At 37.0% G+C, this 17281-nt stretch overlaps 1 protein-coding gene across 1 annotated transcript in view; it reads right to left on the bottom strand.

Moving 5' to 3' along the window:
- LOC135217078 (uncharacterized) overlaps positions 1–17281 on the bottom strand; it is a 399671-nt gene that overhangs the window by 378118 nt on the left and 4272 nt on the right. Inside the window, 5 exon segments of the mRNA XM_064252763.1 lie at positions 3469–3601; positions 5540–5643; positions 5645–5717; positions 7349–7501; positions 9899–11876. Coding sequence (XP_064108833.1) covers positions 3469–3601; positions 5540–5643; positions 5645–5717; positions 7349–7501; positions 9899–11876 — 2441 coding nt within the window.

Raw genomic sequence — 17281 nt, forward strand, 5'->3', positions numbered from 1 at the left:
CGACGGAAACACAGGAAAGGAAGAGGAACACCGTAAACAGAAAGAGTTCCAAAGCTTGCCAATGAAAGGAGAAAACAATTAATCGAAGATACCCATAAAAGTGAGAGAGAGGTGGAACCGTAAACAGGAAGACTTCCAAAGCTTGGCAATGAAAGGTGAGACGCATCCATCAGCATATTTCTTCCACGGTGGCAGTCATGAGCTCTGTGACACCCTAACTCCGAATTCCAACTTAGCCTGAGAGGAGGTCTCATTATTGCGGTGCCATTTTCTCCTCTGACACTGAGCAGCCGTTTGAATGGACCCTTCAGACAATAACCATTTGTGTTACGTGATACTGTCATGTTTAAAACATAGGCTTGAATAAATCAGCAGGAAGATGGATACACTGTTTTCATTTGGTTTTCTCGAATGGGAATTAATAATAATAATAATAATAATAATAATAATAATAATAATAATAAATAATAATAATAATAATAATAATAATGACTGATGACAATTACAAACTTCAATCATTTGCAAAAAATAAGCAAGAAGTAAAATTAACTCACAAGACAACATTTTAACCTATATTCGACTGACAAGCCATCAAAATACCGGAAAAAAAGCCCCATTATTTCATCCGTGGTAAACCACTAATACGAAAAAGCGATAAACAAAACTACCAGCAGCCCCGAGAGATCACACAGAGTAACATTCCACCCAACATACATATAAGCACAGATAAACTAATGGCTAAGCGCTGATAGTTCAGCACCAGAGAGAGAGAGAGAGAGAGAGAGAGAGAGAGAAAAATTATGTGGTTTTAGGAATCAAGACATGCCAGGGGGCCCATTAAGTGAGTAACTAATGGATAAGGGTTAGAGAGAGAGAGAGAGAGTCAAGACATGGTAGAGGCCCCATTAGGCGAGCAACTAATGGATAAGGGTTAGAGGCAAAGAAAGTGTAACCTTATGAACGTCTCTCTATGTGCATGTGTCCCGTATAGTGTCCGCATATAGTGTATCTAAGTGTGGGAGTAACACCATCGACAGGTGTAACTGTTGAGACAGTTGCGTCTCCCCTTTTCTGTTGGCTGTGAGCCAAAGTTTTGGCGATGAGGGCTAAAAAAAATTGTTATTAGTAAGGAAGAGAAAGAAATGTTCCTGTTCTCCGCAGTTGTTTGGTGTCCTACCAAACCACTGTAAACATCCTTTGGTTATTTCTGTAAACAGGCAAGCTGCGAAGAAAGAAGATTTACGCTGTTTTATACGGTCGAGGGGCTCTCCCCCCAGTGGAGATGCACGAAATACTCGTATATTGAGAGCTACTATGACTACAATCCTTGTCCTCCTTTATTGATATAATAAATACCATTACATGCATACATATATATAATATATATATATATAATATATATATATATATATATCTATATATTAAATATATACATATATTTATATATATATATATAGTATATATATATATAATAATATATTATATTTATATATATATATAAATATATATATATATATATCTATATATATATAATATTACATAATAAAAATATATATATAATGTCCCATCAACATCGTAGTCAAGGTCTACCCCCGCCAGCAATAGTTACCACACTAATCCCACAAGGGTGGCCTATTTTCTTTTATAGCCTAATAATATAATAACTAAGGCAGAGAGAGAGAGAGAGAGAGAGAGAGAGAGAGATGCTAAACGAAGCAACACTTAAGACGATGTTTATTATACACCGCCTGTAGAACATCGTCTCTCACTCCAAAGCCTCAGGTCGTGGGAGGCGAACTCTTATTTTAGGGTGTTCCTATAGCTTCGCATTTGCCTCCCCTAAAACCTTTGACATTTGGGCCACGTTACCAAGATGAATTCTCTCTCTCTCTCTCACTCTCTCTGACTAGTGAAAAGGGTGCATCGAGTATCTGAATATAATGAATGATTTTTTCTACTCTGACTTCTTGGTATTTCTTGAAAATTTTAAATTTGGGCTTCAAGTATGGAATATAACACCCAGGAATGCCATTACAATGTGTGGATTATTTCTCTCTCTCTCTCTCTCTCTCTCTCTCTCTCTCTCTCTCCTCTTCTCTCTCTCTCTCTCAAGCACACATGTGGCATTTCGTATATTAATGTAGAATGTGCTGCGGAAATACAGAGCAGATATGCACGCTAACAAGACACTTAAACACTCTAAGAGAATAACAGAAATCTTTTAAGTTTTCAGAAACTTCTGTTCCCTTCTTGAGAGGAAGAAGGGAGCAAGATTTCCGAAAAGCTTTCGAAACCATTACATACCCTTGCCAATCAAATTTCAACACTCAACTTTATAAACGTCTTTTGACCCTGTATACTTTTGAACGTGATTTTTCATAGAAGCTGAGTAGAAACTAGGGCGTTCTCAAGAAACCTACTTTATTTGTTTATATGTTAGACCACGTTCTCAAATATCAATGCTAAACATCTCGCAGAGTTAACATTATCTAAACTGTCAAACATTAATCAGCCATAAAATTTTCAGTTGGTGACGAGAACTTAATCCCTGTTTTTGTCCGGACATTACAAACATTCATTCAACTCAATAACACGTTACGTTCATGATAACAAGAAACAATGCTGCTACCACCCTACTTTGTTAAATGCAGAGGCGATGGACAGGCGACACAACAGTGGCCTTACCAAGGCAAAGAGAAGGAAAATAACTAAGCATTGGCTCATATTGGATGGAAGACTGTATGCCACCAGGAACACCAGAACAGGATAATTCCAAAGCCTGATGGAAGAGGGACAGATAGTCAACAAGCCAAACCATGCATTAATTCTCATTCAGACAACTTATACCAAAAACATAATTTATATCTGTATACATAAATATACATACACATACACACACACACACACACACACACACACTATACCATCTGATAGTAAAAATAACCCCTTAAGTCTTGTAAGAAACTGGCTCATACCATTTTCAAGAACAAAATATCATTACTCTATTACCGTCAAATTCTACAATTACCTGAAGGCTAAAATTATGCTCACGACTATAAAATACCCTTTTCTGATCTCTAGAGCAGGTTATGGGTTGGTGTTGTGAAAGGCACACAAAAAATTATTCATTTTACATGTACTTAAAATATGCATACATATCAAATTCAACAAATTCCTATGCGCTTTTAAGAGATGAAGGGCAATTTATCTCTTGAGTTTGTAGTGTGTATAGAAATGTATTTGAAGACGATCACAAAAACAAAATTAATTTAAGTAGCATGTATGGTTACATTTACCAATTTTGTTTACTGTAATACCCAAAACGACGTGTATCAATGAGTACGATGAAGAACATCAGTAAAAATGAAACGAAATTCAAATTTGAAAACCATTTCTGCAAACGTGGAAGCGTAATAAAAGCTTCTGTATGAGACCTAAACGTTACAGGTAACACGGTACTGTACTCACCTGTACAATCTCTTCTAGGCGTTTCTTGTGATCCCGCAGTGTTGACAGATCGCGGTTCAGCCTCTCGACTTCTCTCTCGCTGGTGTGGCAACACTGCTTCGCAGGTTCCTTTTGCTGCTGCTGCTGTTCTAGTCTGGAGGGTGGAATGAAATTTAGAGTGACTATTATTTATGTTTCTTATTTTCTGTGGATTTTTCTATATATGAAATGAAGTTATGAGAGACTTATGCAGTGGTTTTCTTTGTGAAATTTGCTATATATGCTGCAAATTCTTGATGGGAAACTAAATCATTCTGGTAACAAAGTCAATAATAATCTGACAGCTGTTTAAAGTTGGTCGAAACAGTTGGGGCTAAGTCTTGGGTTAATCCAGCATGCCCAAATATTATTCAGATTAAAATGGGGATGGGGGAGAGGAGGGGCCATAAGCCATGCTTACTGGTTAATGTTCAAAGCCCCAACATGCATAATGACGTTTCATAACTAGGTTTAAGAGTCCTGGCTAAAACATCCACGTATGTGAGGTAGAGTGGGGTTAAGCTAGGTCAGATAAGGTGAGCATTCATGGACGAAGTGGAAGCCAAAGGCAAGACACTCGTTCGAACAACGCTAAATGACGTGTCAAAGCTATAACACAGACAAAAATGGACAATAAACAAATCTGGCCATTTCAAGAAAAGTGCGAGGTAAAAAACAAATTCATAAAAATCATAAAAAGTCTAAGTGGAGACATTTTTTCGAATGAGGACATTTATATATTGAGTACAGGAAACATCAATAAATAAAAACAAGGGCAAAAAGAATGTTCGAAACTTCTCCGTGGCACACACAGGTGTCAGTTCTCGAGGGCCTCAAGGTTACTGTCATCAGCATTGACACATATCTGCACAGGTGTTAAAACATTAGTGCACAGAGGTTGGACACACAAGTGATAAGTTCCCGTTTAGCTTACATTCCCTCAAACCCTGAGAGTAGGTGAGTGAGATATTACAAACACCGAATGTATTACTTCTATGTTTATCTCATATACGCGAATGTCTCTCTCTCTCTCTCTCTCTCTCTCTCTCTCTCTCCTCTCGTTTGAGTTTGTCTTCTCTCATTGCCAAATTGTGTCTATTCCGTTTACTTCATACATCACTCTTCATAATTCTCTCTCGCCTCTTCACCTGTTCCTCTTACCTTATAACTCATATCTTGGAGCTCTCTTAATGTGTTTTTCTACCCTTTTCTCTCTCTTACTACATATGTGAATCACACTCTCTCAATCTACTGTCGCTCTAATCTCTTAACTTTTATCTATACATCACTGATCAATATCTCTCTCTCTCTCTCTCTCTCTCTCTCTCTCTCTCTCTCTCTCTATATATATATATATATATATATATATATATATATATATATATATATATATATATACACATGTTATATCACTTACCGTGATTCATTTACATACATCGAGCTACAAATGTCCTTTAATATCTAATTCGCTCTACCTTGGAATTAACATATTTTCATATAAGTTTGACCGAAGGAGAATTTTTTAGTCGATAAGAGATTTGTCGGCTCACGGTGTGGTTTAAAGCTTCACTGTGCGTCCTGGATTTGTTGGTTTCGATGGTTCGCGCCAGTGAGCCGACAAATCTCTTATCGACCTAAAAAAAAAAAATCCCTAAAAAAAAAAATCCCCTTGGTTTTAAACATATATGAAAACTTATAATAATTCCGTAGGTAGAAGCGAATTGAGATATAAAACGGACATTCGTAGCTCGATATACATACATTATATATATATATATATATATATATATATATATCTATATAGATATATATATATATATATATATATATATACATATATATATATATATATATATATATATCTATATATATATATATATATATATATATATATATATATATATACATATATATATATATATATATTATATATATATATATATATATTTATATATATGTATATATATATATATGCTCAAATATCTCCTCAAATATCTCTCTCTCTCTCTCTCTCTCTCTCTCTCTCTCCTCTCTCTCTTCCCCTCCAGCGTACCTGTGAGTCTCCCTCCTCATCTCGGCCTTAAGCCTCTCTTCGGTGAGGCGAGCCTCGCACAGTAGCTTCCTTTGGCCGTCGTCCCTTTCCCTATCGAGCTTCAGGCAGCTCGGACTCGTGAGTCCTCATCAGGGACTCCCGCTGGAAGGCCAAGGCCTCGCGTTTCTCGTCCTCGAGTCTGGCGTCACAGCAGGAAGGCACGAGAAGGAACGAAGTTTATATGTTTGTGTATATTTATTTATATACATATACACTTTTATATATATATATACATATATACATGTGTATATATAATACATTTACAAATATATACTATATTTATACAGATAACATACACATATATATACACATAATGTATATATACATGCATATATGTATGTACATATATATATATATATATATATATATATATATATATATATATATATATATATATATGAACAAAGTTAGAGCCAAGAAGGAAAATTGAAACACTGGAGAAGCAAGTAAAAAAGTAAAGCTTTTGTACATATTTACTGAAACATGCTAAGTTTCCTGGCTTTAAGAGGAAGTAGCTATGATAAATGTAACACTTAAAATGTCTTCTAATTGAATGTCAGATTTGAAGCAGTGCTAAGTCTACCAGTTGACAAAGGAATGACATATTATGCAAAGGAATGAAAATTATCATTCCTGAAGAAGCCATAATCACGTTATTTCATTGTCATTGTCAAACGCAAAAGGCAGCAATATAGAAGCTAGATTACTTCCTTTCATCTCAGGGTCATTCAAAAGACAGATGATAGTTTGAATTAAATCAAGATGACAGTTAGCGCTTCAGAGCTAGATTCCCAGGCATTCTTGTGAATACCAGGACCAAAGCAACTTCATGCAAAATAGAAAATATAAAAATAACTGAAAGTTAATGAGCAAAGATACAGTATACTGAAGAGGGTCAGTAATTAGTGCAACTGGAAATGAAGATTTCAGTCCAATATTCCCGAGTCAGTACAGTTTAAGTTGTAGATACTCTACTGCATTCAAGTTATTATCGCAGAACATTAAAATGTATATTTCTTCTGCATATTCATATTACAGCAACTGATTGACCTGAATCTGAATTCTCATTAGATCACCACGGGGTAAACACATTTTCCTACACATAGGCATGTCACTATATCTTCCTTCGATGTCAACTAATCAAATATGTTCGTTTGAATCTGATGTGGAATTAATATTTACAAATAGACCGTATTAGTGCCTTGTACCATACATTCAATTTTAGCTGTACAGTAAACACACACACACACACACACACTCCTTCAATATTAAACAACTCGACTATCCGGCATTCTCCCAACCAGTCATTGGCAGTCTTTGCCCAGCACTCTGCATTTTATAGCGATTTTCTTAAGTGTTTTTTTTTATCTCCTTCAATATTCTGCAACTCGACTATCCTGTATTCTCTCAATATGCCTGTCTCAAGTACTCTGCTTCTTCTAACCTACTATGTTCATATTTTTCTTTTCTTCAGTATTTTATAACCTGACTACCCGGTATCCTTCCAAGCAGTAGACTGCACTTTCCATTTTCTGATGTATTCTTTTTCTTTTCCTTCCCCCAGCCCCCCTTCTCATCATTACCCTCGAATACTTTGTACATTCTGTTGTCTAAAGTATTAATCATCCCTTTCCTCCAATTCTACAACGCGCCTACCGTCAATCTCCCGAGCATTCTACTTTATTCGACAGGTCCCCTTCCTCCTCAAGTAAGCCTCGCTTCTTGGAGCTCTCTCTCTCTCTCTCTCTCTCTCTCTCTCCTCTCTCTCACCTGTTCCTCATATCGGCAATGAGTAGCTCACTCCTCTTGATCTCGTCCTCTCGGAGCTGCCTGAGACTCATTTCGTTGTTGCGCTTGAGAGCTTTCCGTGCCGCTACCTCTTCGTCCAGCCTTTCGCGTGCCTCGTTCAGTTCGCTCTGAAGTCTAAGGAGAAGGTTATCGTTATTATTCATATAATTTAAAAAAATCCTCATAGTAGCACGAGTCTTATAATGGAGAAACAAATTTAAAACTTTGAGGATAGTTTTCGGGAATCTGTTCGGTTCCCCTTTTCAATCTCTCATATTGAAAAGGGGAACCGAACAGATTCCCGAAAGCTATCTTTAAAGTTTTAAATTTAAATATAAGTACATTTACATAACTGTGGATTTGTTTCTCCATTAATATCATTAATACTAGTAACAGTAATAATAATAATAGTAGTAGTAGTAGTCATGGTAGTTGTAGTGTAATTAGTAGATTCTGTGGCGTCAGTTCGCTCTGAAGTCTGCATAGATTCTTATTCTCATCACTATTATTTTATTATTATTATTATTATTATTATTATTATTATTATTATTATTGCAGTAGTGGTAGTAGTAGGCGGTGGAATTTGCAGATGCTGTGTTGTCAATTAGCTCTGAAGTCTGCAATATTATTATGTAAATAGTAGCAGTGTTCATTGTAGTAGAGGGAATTAGTAGATGCTGTGATGTCAAATCGATCTAAAGTATGCAAATATTATTATTATTATTATTATTATTATTATTATTATTATTATTATTATTATTATTATTATATTATTTTATTATTATATTAGAGTAATGTTGTGCCGTCAATCTGCTCTGAAGTCTGAAAAATACTATTAGCAGTACTACTACTTGTATTACTTCCCTTTGAATCTAAAATAATTAATATTTTTTTTTTACCAGTAGTGGACCGATTAACAGCTGAAAAAGGTTACTTAGCAGCAGCTGATACGTAACCACCTCTACTGGCAGGCTGTGAATTTCTCTCCCAGACTATTTTCAGCAATTGCTATAAATTTCCTTCCTTTAGAGAACATGACTTTTCCATTACTCTGCCCAACGCAGGGCCAGTCTCTACTTGCTTCTGTTTTCCATTAGTCTTATACAGTAAACTATTTCACGAAGATGGCCAATAAAGTTGTGTAGGGCCATAACGGATATCTTTCTCTTTCACCCTATTCATTAACTGATATATTTATATTTGAGTAGTAGAGTAAATTTACTGATACATAATGCACGTCCAAATGTATTGTAGCAACTGAAACAGGAAGAAATTTTAATATGAAAAATTGAGAGCACAAACATGTTCAATTACGTCCATTTAAAATTATTTTAATTACTGATCAATAACTTTGAGAAATTTGCATAACCAATTGTAAAGCAGTCGGTTCATATCAATATATTAACGGCCGCTACATGACGATAAGTTCAAACGCAATGCTTTTATGAGCAAACAGAAATGTCATAAAACTACTCAAACGAATATATATTGGTTTGACCGTGGCCAATGAGATTATGTTCTTGTTTCGGTTAGTCTGTCCATTTCAAGTCTGGCTTAACATTTTTCTTTTAATATAACGTATATTACCAACATTTGATTTGTATAAAATTTGCAATATAGGTTAGCACTTGCTTTTGTATAAATTGGGTTCAAATTCTTCTCATGTTAAATATTTGCTTTTCATTATTTTTTTTTTATTTATATTTATTTTTTTTTTTTTTGCCTGTAATCTTTTGAATTTTGTAGGTGGGTATAGCAGCATGCTGCTACACTCCATTTGACGTATATCAATAAACATTTTGAATTTGAATGCTGTGACCACTAATAAAGGGACTTGCTTCAAATTTCATAATTTTTGAGGGAACAAATGCCTAAATTCTGGATCTAGACTTTTACATCTTTGCTTACTTATTATTTTCGCTGGCGTGTATTTCAAGAGAACGGTAGTTTCCTGCTGTTTGTGAACGAAAAGGTAAAAGATGCAGAGCATTTTTTGTGAGTATGATAATTCCATTGGATGGGGTTTGAGTTCTCTGTTTATCAATTTTGTAACTTTTGCATTCATTATCTCACAGTGCATTAAATAAAAGCTATCTATTTAAAGATAGATGTTCTCCGTTTGTCACTTAAAGAAGAAAGTTTTAGTTAAAATTGATTGAAAATCTGCCTGCAAGTTTGTGAATGCAATGAAAACCCCAGAAATCTCCATGAATGGAATAAGTCTCGAAACACTGAAAATAAAGACAGAATACTTACTATCTTATGACCTAAAACAGAGAGAATGGTGGTAATTATCCTTTCCTGTCTACAGGCAATCAGATAAAACACTATAATGCACTGAAGTCAGTGTAGCTAAAACCATTCCTAACAAAAACACCTTCCCCATGGTCTGGGTTCTCACCTTGCTAGGGCATTGCTGTTGATGACACAATGAGCAAAAATATTATAAGTTTTGGTCTTTAAATTCATTAACGAACAATGAGTTTGCGCAACAACTGGAAAATAATTTCTATTTATTCTTGACTAACTTACCTCTCCTTTTCGACGTTGAGCCTATTACACTCAGCCTGCAACCTATCCCTTTCAGAGTCATACTTTTTGGTAAATGTCCCCTCTCTTCTGAAGGACGGAAGTGACACCCCAGCCCACACGGAAGTTCTTTCTGGTGGTGTCCTAGGGGAGTCTGGGTGCTGATGGGGTGTCCTTTTCAAGGGGCGGCTTAATCTTAGGGATTCCTTAGGACTTTTAGGCTCTGGTATCTTCTCCAGTGTGACACTCTTTAGTTTGGAATCACTTAATTTACGTTGGAAATTCACTTTGCTTGATTTGTCCTTTGTTGGTGATGATCTGCTTAAAGAATCCTGTTTTGTTGGAGATGATCTCTGAAGAGTGTCTGACTTTGTTGGAGAGGATCTTGGTGTTGTTGACTCTGATCTTGATGGAGTTCTTGGCCTGGCTGCTGCTAACTTTGATGCAGCTTTTGGTGTTTGTTCAGGTGAATCAGGTGACTTTAGTGCTGTTCTCCAGGCACAAGCAAAGGTTTTCTTTGCAGTGTTCTTCAGAGCCTTTACTGTCAAACTAGATTCTTCTTGCTTTTTGGGTGCTGGCTCTACAATTCTAACAGATTTAACTGATTGGACATTCTTGGGTGTTTTACTATTTACCTCTTTGCTTTTGTTGTCAGGCTCTGGTTTTCCTTCACTTCCACTCAGATCTACAAAGAAGTGAAGGGGTTCCATGATAGACTCTCTAGGAGGAGTGTTACCAAGTGGCACGGCAGTGTCTTCTGCAACGTCACAGGATGACCTCGTGATTTTGGCTGGAGGAGGACCATCAAGGGTAAAAGTTCCTTCCCTCTTGACAGACCCCTGGGAGGTAGTGGAGGTTAAGTCATCCTCAAAGGAAGTAGACAGGTTGCTTTCACTAGGAACCTGCGCGTTTTCTTGTGCATCTTTAATGCCACTTATTTCCAGTTCTTGCTCCTCTCGTAACAGAGCTTTTTCAGGGGAGACAGCAACACTGTGAGATGTGCTGAGTACGCTCCCTCTTTGGTCTGGTGAATATGGCACTTCTGCTTCTTGGACGACTGTGTTAGCACCATCATGTGCTGTACCTGAGGAAGGCTGCTCGTCATTCAAAACTTGGAGACTGTCTGAGGCACTAGCTTGGATGTTAAGAGCATCTTTTTCTGGAGAGCTGATGTCGTGAAAACATACACCACCATCTTTATCGTGTATCGCTATATCAGCAACTCTGTCTTGTTGAGCAGAGGATGGAGGTTTACTTGTGACAAACGCATCATCGCTTGTTAGTCTTTTCTCCTTGTTTTCTATTTCCCTCTTTTTCTCACCGTCCGTCTGTGTCTCTATACTTGACTGCTTCCTTCTAGACCTCCTTCTGAGGAGCTTCTTGATCTTGCAGGACACATCGCTGCCGGCGTCGTCGTCTTCTCCGACCCTACAACCGGCGAACTGTGGTTCGAACACCCGCGTGTCGACCAACACGTCCCCGTCATCGTCGTTAGGGGAAAACTTGACGCGCTTCTTCTTCCTTTCCAGAATTTCAGAGTTGGACTTTTCGCGTTTCAGCTTGGGAACTTTCATGAAAGACAAGGGTCTGATTTTAGACTCCTTGTCTTCTGCTGCGCTGTCGGGCGTTTTGGGTTCGCCGCCGCCGCCGCCGTCGCTGCTAGAAGAATCTTCGCGCCTAAAACTGCGCAATCGGAGGAATGGCAGCGGCGGCCCTTTCGACTCTTTGTCGGATATTTCCGGACTTCCCTTCGGTACCGGATCGCTACGTCGTTTTTCCTTGTTGCTCTGTTTTCCTTCGGCCTCCGCCTCCTCCATCCTCTGTGCCTTCATCGTCGTAGTCATCGTCTCTCCAGATGCACGACGCTGCGCACCATCGTCGGACGCGTTAGGGAGGGTAGTCATCGTCGTAGGGGTTTCGTTGTCCGAGAGTGTGGCAGAGATCGTGGCTTCGTATTCATATTTATCGCTATTCGCCATGGCTGTGGAAGACAAAGGAAACCATTTCAGTAATTAGAGAGAAACATATGTGTTGGCATTAAAAAAAACATATATGATAAATAGTGTCTTAACTGTCATCGGGCAGAAGTATGCTCAGTACCCAGATGGCAAAAATACCAGTGAAAAAAAATTTATAAGGAGCTTCTAAAGCTTTAGCAGTTTTTTTAATATATGCTAAATAAATTATAAGTTTTAAACTTTGCAAGAGGCAACTCAGTTGAACAGAATAAGAAAAAAAATCGAGACGACACTATTTCCCGTTTCCTAAAAATGCCGTTTGGCATTGCATGCCTGCATACTTCAAACTAAAAGAAAATGACACGTCAAGCCGCGAACAAATAAGAAATAAGAAAAGAACTTTCAATTATTAAAAACATAACCTGCATATAAAATATCAGAATATGCAATTCAATATAACTAAAAATCAAAGTATCGTATCATATCCGGTTACAAAAATTCCTTATTTGATTAATGAAGTAGCGAAATGGGGGTTATCTCGAAATCATTGGGCATTTAGTGAAGGTATTAAACAATCATGCGTAAATAAATAATTTACAAGCAGTTATAATTTCCTTTAGTCTTGGAGCTGGACTATAAGTATCCTTCGATCAGTGGCTGTTTCCATTCTGATTAACAGGTCTCTAGGGCTGGCCCGAATGATTAGATATTTTTGCGTGGCAAGTAACCGACAGGTTACTGACTAACGGGACCAACAGCTTATTGTGGGATCCGAACCACATCGCGAAATGAATTCCTATCAACAGAAATACATTCCCGTGATTCCTTGTTGGCAGAGAGGGGAATCGAACCAGGACCCTGAGATCGGTATTTGAGCATGTAACCGACTCGTAACCGAGGAACTCCCATTCTATTAAAAAACGAATCAAGTTACTGAGTAATTATAATATATAAGAGTAGAACCTGCGAATGTTTCTTCCTGGAAAAAAAAAAAAAAAACACTGTCCAATATTATCATAATGTAGCCGCCTCCCCGAATCAATCAAGCAGCAGTTCCAGGCTTTCACCAGCAGCTGCAATATCGAATGCAATCGCTTCGAAGGCCAAACCATTAATTACTCTCAAAATTTACGGTGCGGCGGTCTTATATTTAATCTTTATGACTTGATGTAATGAGGCTCTGATGACAGTCTTCACATGAATGAAACTTATAAGATTCATGAATGAATTCCATACACCCACCAATGAATATGACTGTTTGTAGGTTACTTATTGCTTATCTGAAATATATTCGTGTACAAGTTGGACCCCCACCATTCCTTTTGATCAGCTGCAAATGTCGTAACGCGGAGAGATGACAGTTCATTACATCCCGTCATTTGACACGGTGAAATGATGGCAAATTCCTGTTAACTAACAATCCATAACAGGAGAGAGAGAGAGAGAGAGAGAGAGAGAGAGAGAGAGAGAGAGAGAGAGAGAGAGAGAGAGAGAGAGAATATATATTATTTCACTGAAACGGAAATTGACCGTAAAAAGGTTTGAAAGGTGTAAAAGGAGGAAAACTATGCAGTTGCACTTTGAGACAATTGCTAGGAGGGGGTGGAACGTATGCTGGAAGAAAGAGAATATGAACGGAGGTACAGGAAAAGAAATGAAAGGGGTTGCAGCTAGGGGTCGAAGGGACGCTGCAAAGAACCTTTTCTTAAGTAATGCCTACAGTGCACCGTATGAGGTGCACTGACGGCACTACTACACAAAAGGAGAGAGAGAGAGAGAGAGAGAGAGAGAGAGAGAGAGACTTTCACTAATGCTTGCTGCGACTTGAAATGAGTGGAGGAGATGAGTTCTTATGTATGTCTGTCAAGTATCTTTTGGTATGTCATCCTCACAAATCAAATCTATTGCAAGAGTGCAGGATAACCCACTGACTATTACACAGAAAACAGAAAGTTTTCAGGGCGTTTACGCTGCATATTTCATGAACGTCAGTAACACTCCCCATCCAACTTCGAAACAGTCCTATAAATGCACTGAAGTATGCAGAGAGCCAAGGCTGTGTTCATGAGAGAGCAGCGTCAAACAGAAAACTCCTTGTATTACGAGTGGTAGGTATTTTGATCAGCCAGAATTAGGCAACAAACATAGTATGTGGCTCTTTAAAAATATGGGACAGCCTATTTTTCCTGACTACGTGCGTACGTTTTTTTTCTAAATAACTTTCTAGGTGTACATGTGCAAACTCATATACACAGCACAATATATAAATGACTGTATCAACGAAAGATTAGATTCACCATTATAAGCCCAAAAAAGCAAATTTTGTCATTTTATTTAGAAAAAGAATCTAAAACAACGACATAAAAGATGTTTTCCGCGCGACATCGCATATACCAATGAACGCGGACTGAGAATAGTGCCACTTGTGCTGCTAGAGGCTGGGTGACGGTATAGACACTTGGAGGTCATTCATCTGGCACCCTATGGCACAGAGCGCTGAGGACCACATCCACTTAGCCTAAATATAGGGCCATTACCTCATGCCGTCTGCCCTCGCCTTGCTGCTGCCTAGTCTCTCTCTCTCTCTCTCTCTCTCTCTCTCTCTCTCTCTCTCTCTCTCTCTCTCTCTCTCTCTCTGAAGAAGGAAAGTTACGCATTCTTTCAAGATACTCTGAATACTTAACTTACAGGTAGACACGATACTGATGATCATTTTCAAAGTTCAAATTGAATCTAACGATTTATTTCTTAAGTCAAGTGGGTCAATGATGAAGAAATGTACTCTGTTCCAAGTTAACCTTCAGTTAACCGAAACAATCCAAAAACACGACAACAGTCGTTCAGGTACATTGCGAAACTCTTACCAAAATTCAGAACGAAATTTTTTTTTTCTTCTTCAGTGACGATGACAAACTGTTACGCAAGACTTTAACTTCCACATTATTATTATTATTATTATTATTATTATTATTATTATTATTATTATTATTATTATTATTATTATTATTATTATTATTATTAATGTTGTTGTTGTTGAGCTTGATAGGCAAGCTCCCACAGAACAGAATGCATTGTAATGAAGAGAACAAAATAATGAACTTTTGATAGGGCTAACAAGAAACATATGACCATAAAAAAAAATCCATTCTACGTAATGGTGAAAAATAGTGAATATTCATTTTTCGTCTTCACATTACCTCCTTAAAAACAGCAGCTATGATATATATTCATCTGTAATTATACAAGATATCAAGTGAAAAATGTAGAGGCATCCCGAGAGTGTAGAATAAAATCACTGGTACATCAGATTCGTTTGAGAAACCGCACGAGGAATCATTTCTTTTGGATATTCTTATTGTCATGCCTTACCAGAAATCATACGTGATACTTAGCGAGAAAAGCCTTCTTTCAAGTCATTAAATAAGGAAACGGTGTTTCTCTATATAGGTACTACTATTTACATTAGTTTTCGTATTGATAAAAGACCCAGAGTAACAGTATATCCATATATATAATATATATGTATATATATGTGTGTATATATATATATATATATATATATATATATATATATATATATATATATATATATATTCAGCTTATATATATAAGCCGAATATCACAGGAAAAGGATAGTCAGAAATCCGTACCGAGCGCTTTCGTCTTTAAGATATATTGTCGAGGCACGAAAATGCCCCAATAAAGGCGAAAGCGCTCGGTACGGATTTCTGACTATCATTTATCTGTGGTATTCGTTTATATAAAGACGTCACGTGCATCTACTGTGATTTTTAAAGCATATATATATATATATATTATATATATATATATATATATATATATATATACATACATACATACATACACACGCAAACGAAAAAATCCACCAGGGTTCTTCAATTATACTCAGTCGGATGTTACGCAAGAACAAGTCTTAGCTGAAATAATTTAATGGAAGAGAAAAACGACGTTGTCGATAAATTTAATTAGCGAAGGGTTCATTGCACCGTGAAAGTGAACTGTGAATGGTCTGTAACGTGACATTGAGAAACGTCGTCAGTTACCTTCCGGGAATGTGTGAGTGATGACGTCCTTCGAATCCGCTTCTGAAGGGGAGGTTTCCACCTGATAACTCACTCAATAAGTGAAGATGATCATTTAAATGCTACGTATTTACCTTAAAATAACTTTTCTTAAGTGGTAAAACTATTATTCATCTCATTCTTCTTCTTAAGAATCAAGTCTGATTTGATTACTCACTTTTGAAATAAGACAATATTGTAAATGTTACGCATTTGCTATCTAATTGCCTTTCTTAAGTGGTTTATCCTAAGTATCGATTTTGATTTATAAGCAGAATATTAAATTCGACGGAGAAAATGTCACATATTATATATAGATGAATGAAACTGCCTTTTCCACACTTCAAAATTAAATATAATTTTGTAGTTCACTTCTTATCTTTTCGTCATAAATTCCTCCGAGTAATTTACGAGCCAAATCACATTCACTTATTCTGGCTGATAAATCTGTAGAGCACAAAGTTCCTTTCGAGGTATTTTTTAATCAAAATACTTTCCAATTAAAATTCCTTACTTTAATACAGGTAGAAACAAACCATCTCTTTTGCTATTTATTTATCATTCTCTCTCTCTCTCTCTCTCTCTCTCTCTCTCTATAAGATGAAAAAATCTCGTCGTGACTACATCACACTTACAATAAAAAGAAGATATATTGTTATGGTACAAAATAGTTATCGGTAACAGAAATGTAAGTGAAAACGGTAAAAATAAAAACATAATTTTTGGGGGGCCATATATCCTTTTCTTGGCCCACGTTGACGCTGTACCCAATCACAGCTAGGGTGCCTCGGGAGCAGAAAGCAAGCCCCGTGTTCTATCACTGAGTTTCAGCACTATATACATACACACACACACACACACACACACACACACACACACACACACATATATATATATATATATATATATATATATATATATATATATATATATATATATATATGTGTGTATATTTATATATTAGATATCTATTAGAATAAGGTTGTAGCAATCAACCAAAGTGTACCATAGGCCAACCCCCGGATCCCGTTTGCAAGGTCCATGGATTACGCCAGGCTTACCACTAAAGAGTCTAATTAGCTCTAAACGAGTACTACCAGCTTCTGCTGTGCTCAAGACAAAACGAATGTGGGAATAGCTTCCTCACCAACTAAAAATCTTGCTGGGAAACAGGATGACTGTACAATGGCTGACACTGGCAGGTAATAACATATTGGTACTCGGAAAATCATTTGAGATATGGTTGATTGGCCCTAAAGCTTTTGCACCCTAGCTGTGACCCACCACAGCCAATTAACCATGAGGTAAACCTTTCAAGATTCAGATCAAAATCGTTACCCTTTATG

Source organism: Macrobrachium nipponense, chromosome 7 (assembly GCF_015104395.2).
Source record: "Macrobrachium nipponense isolate FS-2020 chromosome 7, ASM1510439v2, whole genome shotgun sequence".
Taxonomy (NCBI): Eukaryota; Metazoa; Arthropoda; class Malacostraca; order Decapoda; family Palaemonidae; genus Macrobrachium; species Macrobrachium nipponense.